Source organism: Tarenaya hassleriana, unplaced genomic scaffold, assembly GCF_000463585.1.
Source record: "Tarenaya hassleriana unplaced genomic scaffold, ASM46358v1 Cleome9, whole genome shotgun sequence".
NCBI classification, from domain to species: Eukaryota; Viridiplantae; Streptophyta; class Magnoliopsida; order Brassicales; family Cleomaceae; genus Tarenaya; species Tarenaya hassleriana.
This window is the reverse complement of record NW_010971389.1, coordinates 3097128-3111387: the sequence shown is the minus strand read 5'-3', so window position 1 is coordinate 3111387 and position 14260 is coordinate 3097128. Positions and strand designations below refer to the sequence as shown.

Here is a 14260-nt window from a genome sequence, read left to right as displayed (position 1 = left end):
ATGGAAATGTTATAGAAAGGTGTAATCTCTTTGCCCTTTTTCCCCGTTAATTTGAATGATCAAACGTGGACCCAAAACATACGCATTTTTTTATTTCAGGAATTTGATTAAAAAAAAAAAGAAGAAAGAGAACATCATAAATTCTGAAAAATAAAATCATATATACAAAAAACAAAGTAATGGATTCATGGCTGAGAGAAAACAAATCGAATTATATCACGCTTCTTTTTTTTTTTCTTGAATTGGTCCATCGCTTTAAAATATAAATCCTTCTAAAACCAAACAAAAGGGGTGATGAAGATGGTGGTGGCAATGGTCTGATCAATCGGCACGAGAGCCGCTGGTGCTCGGGGAAGATCTCCGGCCGCCGCCGCCGTATTTCTGTCATCATCAAGCAAGTTCAGACAGACGAGAGGTAGTCAAAATAACAAAAATTGTAAAAATAAGCAGTTGATACATATACATATATATATCTACATGCTGCATAGAAACAGCAATCCCATCTCAAAGGATTCCGTGTCATGTATTATTATCAACAATTTGCAAGTACTGATTATGGCACCATGTTCCATTTACTCAGTCGATCCTCCTTGTTTCGTATGAGACAACCCGTAAGATTTCTACATCCGAGTTTAAACTAAGTAAAGAAATGAGATGCTAGATATGATAAAACCTATACGTGCAAAGATATAACATACAAGAGTGAGATAGTGTTTACTTATACAGTTCAGTGAAACCAAAACGCAGTGGTGTCAGAACATAATACCTGTTTTCCGATGCTGAAAGGAATGTACTTGTACTTGATCATGTGCGAGATCTGGCGTCTCATTGTAAGGACGAAGAGAACAATCCAATAACACAGCAGAATGGGCCAGAAGACGGGAACATCGAAAACCGAGAAGAACGTCATTAGAAAAGCTATGCAGAAAGCCTTTGTCATGGTGTACCTGATGAGACCACAACAGAAGCCAGATGATAGAAACTTCGTAGTTTCAATGACCAAAAAGAAAAACTGCTCATTTTCATTTCAGTGACAATGCATGGATCTACACATCTCTCCTTCAGTTCTAACATTCAAGAAGAATGAGTGCCCATTAAAAATATGAAACTCGGTGCTTTTGCTGGAAGCGATATGATATGATATGACAAACCAATACAGGGAGTTTGATGATGCTGTTACATCAGGCACGAAAGGCTTTCATCTTTGCAATCACATCTACAATGATCAGCAAAGTTGACAAAAAAGAAATAGTAACTAAAGATGCATGAAAGTTTAGAAAAACTAGCGATGAATCATGACAGCCTCTAAGGTGGCAAAAACATAAAGCACAAAAGGGCATGAAGTGCACGAGACATGCATTTCACGGAATGCGATATCGACATCACTGGCATAAGCAGTAAACATATTCGTATAATATATGAACGAGCCATCATCAATGATGACATGGCAAATACGAAAAAGCCTAAGGAATATTACTTGTGTATTCTAGCATGATAAACAGTTCAAACCGGAGTTTGCAGAAGAGACGGCACATTACCAGAATTTAAACTCTGGGAGTCGGCGGACAAATGGTTTGAACTCATCTGAACCTCTAGTAGGCAGCATAGGTCCATCCGAGGCCTCTAGCTCGGGATCAACAAGAGGCGATAAGAACCCAATGAGCAGATTCAGTATGTAGATCCCGAGACCATAGGTGATGATGTAGAATCCCTGAAGGTAGTAAACCCTTGTAAAGTAGATAAGAGCAATGACGACAGTTCCAATCCACCTATAAACAGCATGAGGCGTGGTCTTGTCCAGATAATACTGGTAAAGCCTCCATGCTTCATGTGCACGCTGTTGCACAGGCGTCGCCATTGAAGTGCTATCAACCCCACTTCCATCCATTTTATGTGATATTTAAAACCTACAGATGAATAGAACAGTCAGCTCAATTTGACGACGATTTCTTGTATCATTCTGTAGTTTCTAAATTTCCATCTTTTATCTACATACTGTAACGATATCCAGAAATTTCTCTCTAAAAGAGAACATTGCCCAATGCCCAGTATGTTTCTTCCCAGAACACAGTGCTATCACATAAAGATTCTTCTCTAAAGATGAGTGTTCATGGCCAAACCTAGCTTCAATCTGTAAACCCCGACTTACCCGAAGAACTGCTTCAAACATAAATCTGCTGCTCACAAAACAATGATCATCCTAGAAATAAGGAACACTGCCTAGAAATTCCAGCTTCAATTTCTGCGGCAGTTTGGCCAAAAAAAAGTCGAGAGAACGCCATAAATTTAATGGCAAACTAAGTACCTTGGCTAAACGATCAGACAGAAATTGAAACCCTAGTAACCCGAACGGCGGAAAATAGATCAAATTCTCCCTCCCTTCGTCTCTCTCTCTCTCGCTCCTCATCGAATTTTCACACAAACCGAGCAGTCTAACAAATCACGAAAGGGATAACGCCCAAATCAGATCCAGAATAACAACTCGAAGAACATAATCATTTCGAAAAGGGGACCAGAAATCAGGATTCCGAACCCTAAGTTACAAACTAACGGCGAATCAATGAGGTAGATAGAACGATGAAAATGTGCGAATGAAAAACAGAAAAAATCTCAAAACAATCAACAAAAACTTCGAAACTCAAAAGAAAAACGAGGATTCGTACACTTGGTGGACGGAGAATGGTAGTGAGAGCAGCAGACCAGAAGAGACCACCTTTCCAACTTCAAACGCAGTGAAAATCAAGCAAGAAGCAACACACGGACTTTTGCTCTCACCTTGTTCCGTGTTTTATTTGCTCGTGCCTTTGGTGACTGGCTGGCTCGCAGGGGTGGCCAATTCGGGTTTCGGTTCGGTTATATTCGGGTTCGGTTATTTCGGTTATAGAAAAATTATAACCATTCGGTTTTTATATAAATTCCGGTTTGGTTCGGTTCGGTTATTTTTCGGTTCGGGTTCGGTTCGGTTTTGGTAAAAAGTTCAATTTTCCAAAGAAAATGTCGATTATTCTCTCGGTTTTTTCGGTTATTTTTTATTCGATTCGGTTCGGTTTCGGTTTCGGTTTTTCGGGTTTAAGTAAATCATAACCGTTCGGTTTTGATGTCGGGTTCGGTTCGGATACGGTTATATCTTATTCGGTTCGGTTCGGCTCGGTTATTCGGTTAATAACCGAAATGGCCACCCCTACTAGTTCGTACATCTATTTAATATTTACGCAAAACCCACCAAAGAAAATCATAATTTCAATTATACCCCAATACTTCTCGTTTGTTAATTTAATCTCCTGTTACGTTTCGGTGTAATTTCTTAAACTAAAAGTCTAATTAGGATAACACAACAATACCCAATTTTCTTTGAAGTTCCTAACAGTTTGGACCATTCAGACAACCTCACATCATCTAACATTTTTTCAGGAATGGTACCGAGAACAAAACCCAGTTTGTTCTTAGCAAGAAACGCTTTCTGAATAGATCTCGGCCAGGTGCTATAGTTGGACTCTCCTTGAAGCCGATCTGCAACCAACAACACGCTCCAAGAATCCGCAGCGTGTAGAAACAAAGGGTCAGAATATGGGTCACGAGAAGAAAGGGTGATATTAGGGTTGTGGGTCATGGGTGTTTCAAGAGTAGTCGGTTCACGAGTTTCAGAGGATTCTTCCATGGAAGAAACAAACAAAGGAGAAGTGGAATAAACAGATCAAGAGAAGGATGAAACGAAATCAGAATCAAAGAACAGAGGAAGCTTTGAGCTCTGATACCATAATGTAAATCAGATTTTAGGGAAAACAAGAGGAAACGTAAGAGAACGATTCTGAGAAAATTTTCCCTTCTATTCAAATGAAGAATTACAAACGTATATATACAGAAAAGAATCAAGGAAGCCCTAGGATGTCAAACAGGAAAACCCGAGAGAACCCTCAGAGCTAGCTCGTAACAGAAAGGTAAAGCAAAAAAGGACCAAAAAGTAATAATGAAGCAAAACAGAAAAATAAACCGGGACATAACCAAACTAACCCCTAACCCAATTACAATAACCGGTATAAGCTAATATTGATCAAACGTGTGAATGACACCAGCGAATACAATTTGCATATATAACCGTACTCATTGCCAAAGCCTCACATTCTAACCGGACAAAACCGCAAATTGAATACAAATGGTATTCAAAACCGGATTAGACCGAGAAAATGCCAGCAGCATAAATGATTGACCTGGCAGAATCATGACAGAGGTCCGAGGACCAAAGATTCAACATGCAAAGTTTCTACAAATGGTACCAGATCATCATGAAAATGAAAAGAATGAAAGGATGTAAAAAATCTCATTCCAAAAACCCTTAACGAGTTTAATCAGTTAATCTGAAAAAGGACATCCGAACGAGTCTATGAATCGTTACGGCAACAAAAATAAGGCTCTGATACTTGTATATTGCAAAAGAGGTATAAACACCAACACCCAGTGAAAAGCTAGAACTTAGGTGTTGGTGGCACGGGTGTAGATCTGCTGGCTGGAGTGCACAGAGACCATCCTGATCGACCCTCTCGCCATGAGCTCACGAATCGCTTTCCTTGCAAGTGACCCACTAATCTGTTGTCAAAATTAGCCCATAACGTCAGAAACAAACATTAACCTCCTACGTTAACCCATACCGTTGCAATCATAAGCTGACGATTAGGGATTGGTATGAATGTACCACTCTAAACTTAAACGAATCAGAAGTAATTTTAAAGGTGCCATAGGAATTGAAAGGACCTGTTTATATCTGCAATGACATTCTCATCATAAACTAAGGTCCCACTTGTACAACAACAACATCGCCTTCTTCCCAATGTTTACTTGAACATAAACAAGTAAAAAAATCTGGGTTTCTCTCAAAATCTAAAATTTCTTAGTAAGAAAAAAAAGAGTAAAAAGTGAATTCAGTCCATGAGAATCTTCCATACATATGATTCAGGCATACTATTACTAAGGATGCCTGGGAAATCCACATAAAGGACCAATGATCAATGGAAATCCATTAAAGTCACGGTGGATAGTCCAATAACTAATTGTGTAGAAAGATGCAGAGCAAGAACCCCTAAAACTATTCCTAAACTAGAGAACGACAAGCAGTAATCAGAACACAAGTTTTGAAAATGATTAACAGGAAACCTCAAGGATACGACCAACGAATCTGTAGATTGAGGCAGAAACAAAAATAAAGGAGCAGCGTACCCTCATACGGTCGGACAGAATTGATGGGGTGATGAGCTTGAACTTAGGTGCCTCGGAGAGAAGCTTGTCATAAGTGGCCTGATCAAACAACACCATGTTGTTCACCTTCTCCTTTTGCTTTCCCTTGCTCCACTTCTGTTGCATTACATATAACACATTCCACAATTTAGTACAAACACCATGACAACCTACCAGCTACAACTTCCACCGAAACACCAGAGAAAAAGCAAACACACAACTTAACCACATAATCACAAAAACAGAAAGAAGCAGAGGTAATGAATACATAACAGCGCAACCACGTTGGCAGACATTAGAATATCGCCACACGCGACTATATAAACATGAAGATACGCTAATTTCCTCATCGAAATCGAACTGAATACTAAGCAGAAAAAACTACGCAACCTGTCAATTCTGCCCACCCAAGCTAATATACACGTAAACGGAAAGGCCATGAACATCCAAATGCATACAGGCACAATAAATTATCTGATAAAGTAAAACAAAGCATATCGAATTTAAAATAACGACCTTCTTCTTCTGTTTGCCACCTCCAGATTTCGCCGGCTTCGACGACGGCGGCGGGGCCTTGTCCTTTTTCGGCGCCTGCAATAACCGAAGAACTAAATCAGCAACTCGATAAAATACAGATGAACAGAGTGTTTCAGAGAGAGTCCGAGAGAGAAACTATAACCATGGTTACTTCGACGGAGATCAAGAATCAGATCAAAGGGCAGAGTTGCTTGCGGAGATTGAAGAAGAGAGAGTTGCCGAACTAGGGTTTTGGTCTTTATAGCAGTTGGGGGGGGGGCAGACTCCAGTCCACACGGATAATACTAGGCCATTTGTAAAGGCCCAACTATTCGAAGTTTAGTTGGGCCCATCAAAATATAGTTACTTATCTAATAGCCCTATCAGTAGCAACCGACCTTAGCTCAGTTGGTAGAGCGGAGGACTGTAGTGTTTGCAGATAATCCTTAGGTCGCTGGTTCGAATCCGGCAGGTCGGATTTCTTTTTTAATTGTTTGAAGAATTTCGATGCCATAATTGTGTTTGTTAGCAGGAAATTCTGTTTCTTAAGTAACACAAAATATGATTTTAACGCCCCAATAGGGATTCCAAAAGAGAGATTGTATAATGTATAAACATTTTTATTAATGTACTAAGCCATTATTTAAGTCGTGATATAATATATAATAGCTCTTTATGGAAGACAAAACTGTTTTATTTTATATGAAAACTTAATAAACTATGTCACTTTGCATTTTTTTTTTCCAATTCTCTACAATTGGTTGTCTCCTATCCATGAATTTATTTAATTAAAATGGTGGTACAAACATAATAATGGAGTAAATGGTGCCCATAGATTTTAAGTTCACGTCAAGAGACGAAGTATCTCCCCAATCCCACACAAAAGGCCAATCATTTGTAATTTCAACATAAAGATATTACTTATTATCCAATAAATTACATAAACCGTAATATAGGACTCGGAGATTAAATAACCATGATAATGAATATTAGCCAATAGATATATAAAAAATATTACCTATTTACACGTAAGAGAAATATAAAAAAACTAAAAAAAAGTATAAGATTAATCATAAACGTACAACTCAAACGCATACAAATTTGATGAAACATGGGGAAATTGTGGGATATTTTTATGATATAATGAAAATAATGGTTTATCAAAAGGTGCGTAAGAATATGTAAATAAATGACGACGATGATCAATAATATCAAATACATTGAAAACACATTATATGCATGCGTATCATATATATGTATGCAATTGATACTGACCAGAAATGGAAAAAAAAAAATCATCCATCTTTAAAAAAAAAAAGAAATTAAAGAAGGGAAGCTTTTGTCCAAAGTGTATCCAATAACATAATTTAGATTGAAATCTGCCCACCTCTTCTTTGGTAAGAAAGGGACAAGACACAAAAGAAAACCAAAGAGAAGTCGTCCAAGCATGAATCCATCGGCCATGTCTTAGCGAAGAAGCAATAGTTTACATATATATCAACAACGAGAATATAAAAGGTAAGCAAGTGAAATAAAATAGATTGAACAAAACAAATCTAAGCTCTCAAAACTGTTAAAATTATATTAAGAATGGTATATAATATACATACATATATATATATATATGTACATATATTAAACAAATGGCTGTAGATGTTGCATGGAGGGTTTTTTTTTCTCTTTCCCACCGTGCCGTTATTATATTGAATTTTTAATTTTTAAAATTATATCTAATTATAATTATAAAAATATATGTAACCGTAAATTATCAAAACCATTATTTAAATATATTATCCATGAATGAGTTTTTTTCTCAATAATCATATTTAAAAATAAATATAATTTTTTCTAATAATAGATTAACCAAATTTTGTTGTTATTCTAAAATATTATATATATATATATATAATTTAATATAACTAATCTAAAAAATTAGATTTTATATTTTTGAGCAGTTCAGAACTTTTTGTTAAAAAAATTCATTATCGTCCTGTAACAGAGAAATATAACTAAGTTAATATGTTTGATTAATAAAAGTTCGTGTCAATTTAATCATGGTGGTCATTTCGAGTTTCAATTACGTACGACTTTATATCTTTGTAAATAAAATGTCTTATCACTCAAAATTCTACATCGAGTAGAATATAATATTAAAGTTATTTTAAAAAAGAATGTCAGAGCTAATAAAAAAATATTCTCTAACTAAAGGAGCGTGCATACTTTACTTTCCATGATTTATAATATATGATATGACTACGAAACTCATATTTTTCTTTTTTGTTGTTATTTTATAATGACGTGTTGCACCGTTATCTCGAAATATAAAAAACTTGTTTCACATAATAAGAATTTTACGTCTAATTTATTTTCTTGGAATAGCTTGCTAATTCTTAGTAACCAAATACTTATACTGTCATATTTAATTAAAATACTCAATTTATCAAAATCTTGTTTCACATAATAAGAATTTATTTACACCACCAAAAGTTGGTAAACCAGTGGTTGAAATGATGATGACAAACTCAAACCTGGATTCGATTATACTGGTGGAGAGGGATGTAATTTATGGACCAAAATGATCCATATACAAATACTGGTTCCGAACCTATGATGGATGTCATCGAGACAAAGGCCCGCAGAACTATCCTGGTTATAAAAAAAAATATTTAAATCTAACTCACTAGTTTTTATTATTATTTAACCAAATACTTATGATGACATATTTACTTAAATATTCGATTTATAAACAAATCTACTCCAGATTATTTTTTTCCCTAAAAAACATTATCACCAAAGAATGGATAAAAACAAACATGTTTATTTTTTTCATCCCAAATACATATTAAGAAGATAAATAAAATATTTTATTTTTCTTTCCCTCTATGTGCAGGAAAGATAACACTTTATAAATACCCACTTAAGCAACCAAAAACCCTCAAGTCAACCAAAAGGAAAAACAAAGAGAGGCGAGCTTGCTTCCAAAAATATCTCCTCCCGTTTCCCAAATTTTCTCACATGAAAATTTCATCCATCAACCAAAATTTTCCACGAATCCTGATCCAAGCTTTTTTTATGTCCATAATATATTGACGAGAAAAAACTCCTAAACCCTCTCTTAATCTATTTTACCCATTTTATTGGTTGTTTGTATTCTGCCATGCAAATGGATTCGTTTAAGCCCGGAAAGACTACAACGAGGAAGACGAAGGCGACTGGTCGGAAATCTACGGTTCAGATCCTCTCGAGCTTGTTTTTCCGGGCAATAGAGGTAACGGTTGTCGTCACTACAGTAGCCAAACTCTTCTCCCAACTCGTTACCACGTTCGAGAACTCTGGTGAACGTGTCAAGGGTTTAGCTTTTATCCTCTCCAACCGTCACTTCGTGTTCTTCGTCGGTAACGTTATAGCCGTCATCACGTTTTTAACCAAATACGGCAAGCTCCCGAATCAAGAATCTGATTTACAAAGCGCAAGCAACGATGCCTTTTATGAGGAGTTTATTAGAGAAAGCAGAAGACGAGAAGAGAAAAACTCATGGGCCGATCAAGTGAAAAACGTAGACAAAAATGGCAGGATCCAAGACGAGGGCACAAAGGAAGACATCGTGGAACAGAACACTACCGGAACCGGACAAAGACCGTCCAAGTCTGAGAAGGTGGGTGGAACTGAGAATAAGGGGAAACATATCACAACTGAGCATCGACAAAAGGAGAGAGCAACGGAAATCGATGGCATAATACAAAGGCGGGACACAGTACTTGAGAGGAGACCAAGACAAGACACCGGAGAGATTAGGGCAAAACAGAAGACGAATTATACGAGAAGCTGGCCGGAGAATACGATAGTTTGTTGTGGGGCCAAGGGAAGGTCAGAGACGGAGAGATATCTTCTGGATACCGTAGACGTGAATGAAGGAATGAGCAACGACGAACTCCGGCACAAGATCGAGTCTTTCATCGCTAGGCAAAGGAGGATTCAAAAGGGCGAATAGTTTTTTTTGTATTGCTTAGAAAAAAAAATTGTATTTGAATATATATTACATACACTGAGTATGCACGTCTACGTATACGTACATATACATGCAGAGCATTTGAAAAACTATTGACGTTCTTCATATGCATCCATGCAGACTGCACGAGTGTAAACATGGGCGTACCCATTTACTTACAAAAGGGGTAACAAGCTCTCATTTTTATGATTAAAAAAAAATTAACTTTTTGTTTAGAAAGTTTTAAATAATATTGTTAAATGCTCCCGTAATCATATATATAAAAGTACAGTTCGTTTAAGCAGACGACGACACGTGTCTCTACAGATTTTTTTTTTAAAAAAAATGTTCTCGATCGTATAACTTTTAGAATAATTAATGTACTTTAAATTTTTTTACTTTTTTCTGTGTATACATTGATTTCCACAATCTTTATCTATATAATAACTAAATTTTTCTCTTCTCTCACAACCCAAAATGGCGAGAATAGACAACCAAATTGAAAGACATTGTCGTGAAAGCCAATGAACCCAAACATACTCACGGCCCCAGGTAAAAGAAATATTCGTACTTATTTGTATCAAACATCTGAAGAAGTTCATCTCAAGCATCGATTGAACGATTTCCTCGAGACCTCCGTCGTGCCAGCCGTGACTGTTTCGGAGGAAGATATCGTAGTCCGACGACACAAGGACCTGAAGAAGCGGAAGCGTGACGAACCAGTGGCAAATGGGTTGCTATTCGTTCGCGAGTTAGGGTTTCTGAAGAGGAAGAAGACGAGTGGTGATGGCGCGGAAGATGTAGAGGGTTTGGAGAAGAAGTTTCTGGAATGGAGGAAGCGTTTGATGGAGAAGATGGATGAGATTGAGCTCTACCTTGAAGGGGTTAAGTAAAAACTTAGTGTTACACTTCCTGTGTCTGAGGATTTTCGAGAGGTTGAAGAAGGGTTGGGAGGAATTCTACGCTTTTGGGAATTCGGGTTCGTTGAATTTTAGGGTTTAGTTTGTGATTTCAGGGTATATGATGTGATTATACATGAAAGAGATTTTTACTTGCATTTTCTTTGCAGGCTGTTCGAGGGATGGGAGGCGAGAACCCGACACGATCATAGTCAGAGGGGTTCCATCGAGATGGTTTGCAGAGCCGAGGGGTTCTTCAAAGCCTTCCATGTTGGTTACACATACAATCTTCTCTACCTTTGGCAAAATAAGGTATAAAATTCAGTATCTCTTGTAGGAACTAAACTTAGAAACATGATAATAAACAGAACATTAATTTCTGATATTTGCTTTTTATATTTTTGCTGGAAAAAAACGTAAGAGAGAAGATGAAGTTTCTCCATGAAAACCTTACTTTATTTATTTGTTTTTCTGATATTTATAGAAATACAATAATCATAACTAAATCCTACGTACATGGAACACGTAGAAGATGGTTGAACAAACCAAAGACTAAGTCTCCTAAAAATTAGAAACCAAAAATCTAAACACAAGATTTATTCAAAGTGCATAACCAAAATATGACCGCAACTAACCAAACTATAATTAACTAAGAAAAACAAAACCCGATTCCGACAAGATTAAACCCAACATCTGTGATGTCAAGTTTGATTTAGTTTTGAATAAGGTTGTCCGAAAGGTTCTTTTGCTTGCTCGATAGTGAAATTGTCCGAAAGGTTCTCAGTTGTACATTCTCATTTGTTGTCTCTCATATAAGTTAATAGTGAATTTATGTGTTCTGTTGCGTTGACGATGATCTAGGCAGTAAGGATGCAGAAGAGGACAACGGGGACATTGTATCGGGTCTTCATTGCAAGATTGTGGTTCAGTTGCAAGGTTTTTTGTGGCCGTTCAATGCAAAAGGTTACGTTCTTTTCGTTAGCCCGATATCATGATCATTTGATATTGCCTTAGATACAAAATATTTAAATAATCTGGGAAGATATTGTAATATGATGTTTTTCTAATGTTTTCACCATGGTAAATTGCTGGTTAAGACAAATCGCTGAAAAAGTTATGATCATTTTTTAGAATTTCTGGTGTTGCATTATCCAAACATAGGTTGCGGGTATATGAGTGTTGATTTCTCGAGATTGTTTTGTTGTTCGTGCAGGAAGGTTCTCGGTTAAAGGCAGATTATAAGGTAATATGGGATAGGGACAATTATTTCAGAAACTCGAGAAACCTGACGGCAGAGAAGTCTGATCAAGGAGACAGTGGATACAGGAGCGAGGCTTTCAGGCGCAAACCCTTCTTCTCCTACCACAATGTGGACGATACACGCAGAAAGAGATTCAGGGTATAGACTATATATCAAACTCTTAATATTTTTCTGATAACAGGGTGTCCTGGGTCGAGTTCAAACTAATCTCGGGTCCGGGAGCAAGTCATGTGATTAGAATATGCAGTCTTCTCCCCAACTTGAAACCCGAAGTCGGGATCAGATTGACGCTTTGCATCCCTTTCATCAGCCGAGCTTATCAAATTAGGTTTTAATCCTTAATTTTATATTATAACACATAAAAATATAAATATAGACGTTATTAATAATCATTTTTGGAAAATAAAAAGATACTACTATCTCAATATTTTAAAAAAACTATTTATTATTTTGATTTAAGATATGAATTATAAAAATATAATATATTTAATTTTAAAACTAATAATAATTTTTTAAAAAATTTTGTTGTCCGCGCGATTTGCGCGGGTTTAAAACCTAGTAAAATTAAATTTACTTTTATTTTTATCCCCCATTACAAATTTGTTTGGGCCCGTTACGTAAATAAGGTAGCAGAGAGAGAGGGGATCTAAGCGTACGGAATGTGACGGAGGAAATGCGATTTTCTAATGAAAATTAAAGAAATATAATCGCCCGCAATTTAAATAAAAAAGGGTCGGTCCATTGGTTTTGAATAGTTTTCAAAGCCTTTAGGCTCCGAGGCCCAAATAACAATCAACACTTGAACCCAATATTAATTAGTGTTATTATTTTTAGATGTGCAGATTAGGTGATGCATAAGCAAAATCTGAGCAGATTATGCATTAAAAAAATGTTGATAAACTCCCTTTAGTTCCTGTATACATCCCTGATACATTTTCCATCCATCGTTTTTTTTAACAGAATACTAAACGAAGATTCAAACTAATTTTAAAACTGTAAATTAATTATGTGATTTGGAATATACAATCTCCAAATTTGAGGTTCAAATCCGGGATAGAACAAACGTTTTATGATTTCATTTTACCGGTTGAACTATCCAAATTAAATTAGATATACTAATTAAATTACAATGTCAAGTTGAGCTCTAAATACAATATTTAAACTATTATTTAACAAAAAAAATGGTTCATTGAAAGGAAACCCCGATTTTTTTAAAAATATTTTCTAAATATTGAAAGTAATGGATGGATTATAAATTTATATATTTGAGCTTGAAGTGTTTGTTTTGTCTTCGTATTCCCTTCTCTCAAATGATCATTCCTTCCGTGTTGGTCTTAAGGCTCCAGGTTGCGTATCCTTCAAGGTTATTATTACCAAACATACGCTATTTTCAGAATTTCTAAACTAACCCCACCAAATATATAAAATCACACTTTTCACTCCTAACTTAGCTTGTCCCAAAGCACCCCCTCTATTAAAACGACGTCATTTCATAAGTGGCTGGTCAATTATTTGTTCCCCTCCCCTTTTCGTCTTCTAACATGACGTGTCACCGTTCGACGCACGTCACTGAATTCCGTTAACCGACGCCGTCAAATAATTATTAATTAGGGCATGGCAGAGACAAACCAAACCGAAAAGCTTGGTCCGATGCTTTACGTTTAGTGTCTTATCGGGCCATTTACTAATAGTGTTTATAACCATATGATGATATTTATCTTCATCTTCCAAATTAAACACAAATCATGTAAAAATAAACAAAAATAAATCGAATTAAAGAGACATGAAAATTAATGGGATTTTAATAGTAATGATTTATAGTGATAATTATTTTTGAAAGATTTAACCCAAAATCAAAACAAATAGAAAATGTGAATTTCTTGATTCTAAATAAATTTAGAATTTAAGACGTTATTGTTATTAATCTACATCACATCTTTGTATAGAATTTTTTTATTAACGGTTATATTTGATTTTTATACTGACAATAACTTTTAAATTTTAGATATAAGGTTCATAATTATTTTATATTATTATTACTCTTATTATTATTATTATTTCTTTTATCTTATAGTTTTGGAATTTATTTACATTTCATCAAACATACAAATATAAACAAAAGGTAAATATGCATGTGGATAAAACCATAAAGAGTTTAGTTGAAATTTGTGTGAAGATCGTGTAATAATTATAGAATAAGTAATCTTCGAATTAAACGAAAAAAATGAAAGAGAATTTAACAACGTAACCAATTTAATTGTTGTTCGGTTTTTGTTTTTCCCATTTGGTATGGTTTCGGCCTGAGCGAATACCGGATCCTGACGGCGTTAAATAAACCGTAAAAAAAAACTAGTCTTCCTCTTTCCC

General features: G+C 35.8%; 3 protein-coding genes, 1 non-coding gene and 1 pseudogene across 5 annotated transcripts; 3 read left to right on the top strand and 2 right to left on the bottom strand.

Moving 5' to 3' along the window:
* Nucleotides 1–210: 210 nt before the first annotated feature.
* Nucleotides 211–2808, bottom strand: LOC104804127 (protein RER1A-like). 2 transcript variants are annotated; one of them, XM_010528307.1, is made up of 5 exons: nt 2664–2808; nt 2306–2432; nt 1539–1907; nt 767–947; nt 211–381 (listed from the first exon to the last, which is right to left on the bottom strand). In XM_010528307.1, exons 3-5 carry the CDS (start codon nt 1886–1888, stop codon nt 322–324), a joined length of 591 nt encoding a protein of 196 aa, XP_010526609.1. In that variant the 5' UTR covers nt 1889–1907; nt 2306–2432; nt 2664–2808; the 3' UTR covers nt 211–321. The 2 variants fall into 2 exon arrangements, with proteins under 2 accessions (XP_010526609.1, XP_010526608.1); XM_010528306.1 differs by lacking the exon at nt 2306–2432 and having other exon boundaries at nt 2664–2806.
* Nucleotides 2809–4220: 1412 nt separating this feature from the next.
* Nucleotides 4221–6017, bottom strand: LOC104804126 (40S ribosomal protein S25-4-like). Its single transcript, XM_010528305.1, has 4 exons — nt 5909–6017; nt 5746–5820; nt 5212–5346; nt 4221–4584 (listed from the first exon to the last, which is right to left on the bottom strand). Exons 1-4 carry the CDS (start codon nt 5909–5911, stop codon nt 4471–4473), a joined length of 327 nt encoding a protein of 108 aa, XP_010526607.1. The 5' UTR covers nt 5912–6017; the 3' UTR covers nt 4221–4470.
* A 121-nt stretch (nt 6018–6138) lies between these two features.
* Nucleotides 6139–6223, top strand: TRNAY-GUA. Its single transcript is given in 2 exon segments — nt 6139–6175; nt 6188–6223. It is a non-coding gene; the product is annotated as a tRNA-Tyr (tRNA).
* A 2685-nt stretch (nt 6224–8908) lies between these two features.
* On the top strand, nt 8909–9736 carry LOC104804540. Its single transcript, XM_010528851.1, has one exon. The coding sequence runs from the start codon at nt 8909–8911 to the stop codon at nt 9734–9736; it is 828 nt and encodes a 275-aa protein (XP_010527153.1).
* Nucleotides 9737–10257: 521 nt separating this feature from the next.
* The window catches only part of LOC104804539, a 4904-nt pseudogene continuing 901 nt past the window's right edge, over nt 10258–14260 (top strand).

Excerpts from the sequence above, each read along its gene's own strand:
- LOC104804540 (XM_010528851.1), top strand. The coding sequence starts at position 8,909 with ATGGATTCGTTTAAGCCCGGAAAGACTACAACGAGGAAGACGAAGGCG.
- LOC104804127 (XM_010528307.1), bottom strand. The coding sequence starts at position 1,888 with ATGGATGGAAGTGGGGTTGATAGCACTTCAATGGCGACGCCTGTGCAA. Across the intron at positions 948-1,538 it reads CTCCCAGAGTTTAAATTCTG|GTACACCATGACAAAGGCTT; the intron begins GTAATGTGCCGT and ends TGGTCTCATCAG. Across the intron at positions 382-766 it reads CTTTCAGCATCGGAAAACAG|AAATACGGCGGCGGCGGCCG; the intron begins GTATTATGTTCT and ends TGATGATGACAG.
- LOC104804126 (XM_010528305.1), bottom strand. Across the intron at positions 5,347-5,745 it reads GTGGCAAACAGAAGAAGAAG|AAGTGGAGCAAGGGAAAGCA; the intron begins GTCGTTATTTTA and ends GTAATGCAACAG. Across the intron at positions 4,585-5,211 it reads TTCTGTCCGACCGTATGAGG|ATTAGTGGGTCACTTGCAAG; the intron begins GTACGCTGCTCC and ends TTTTGACAACAG.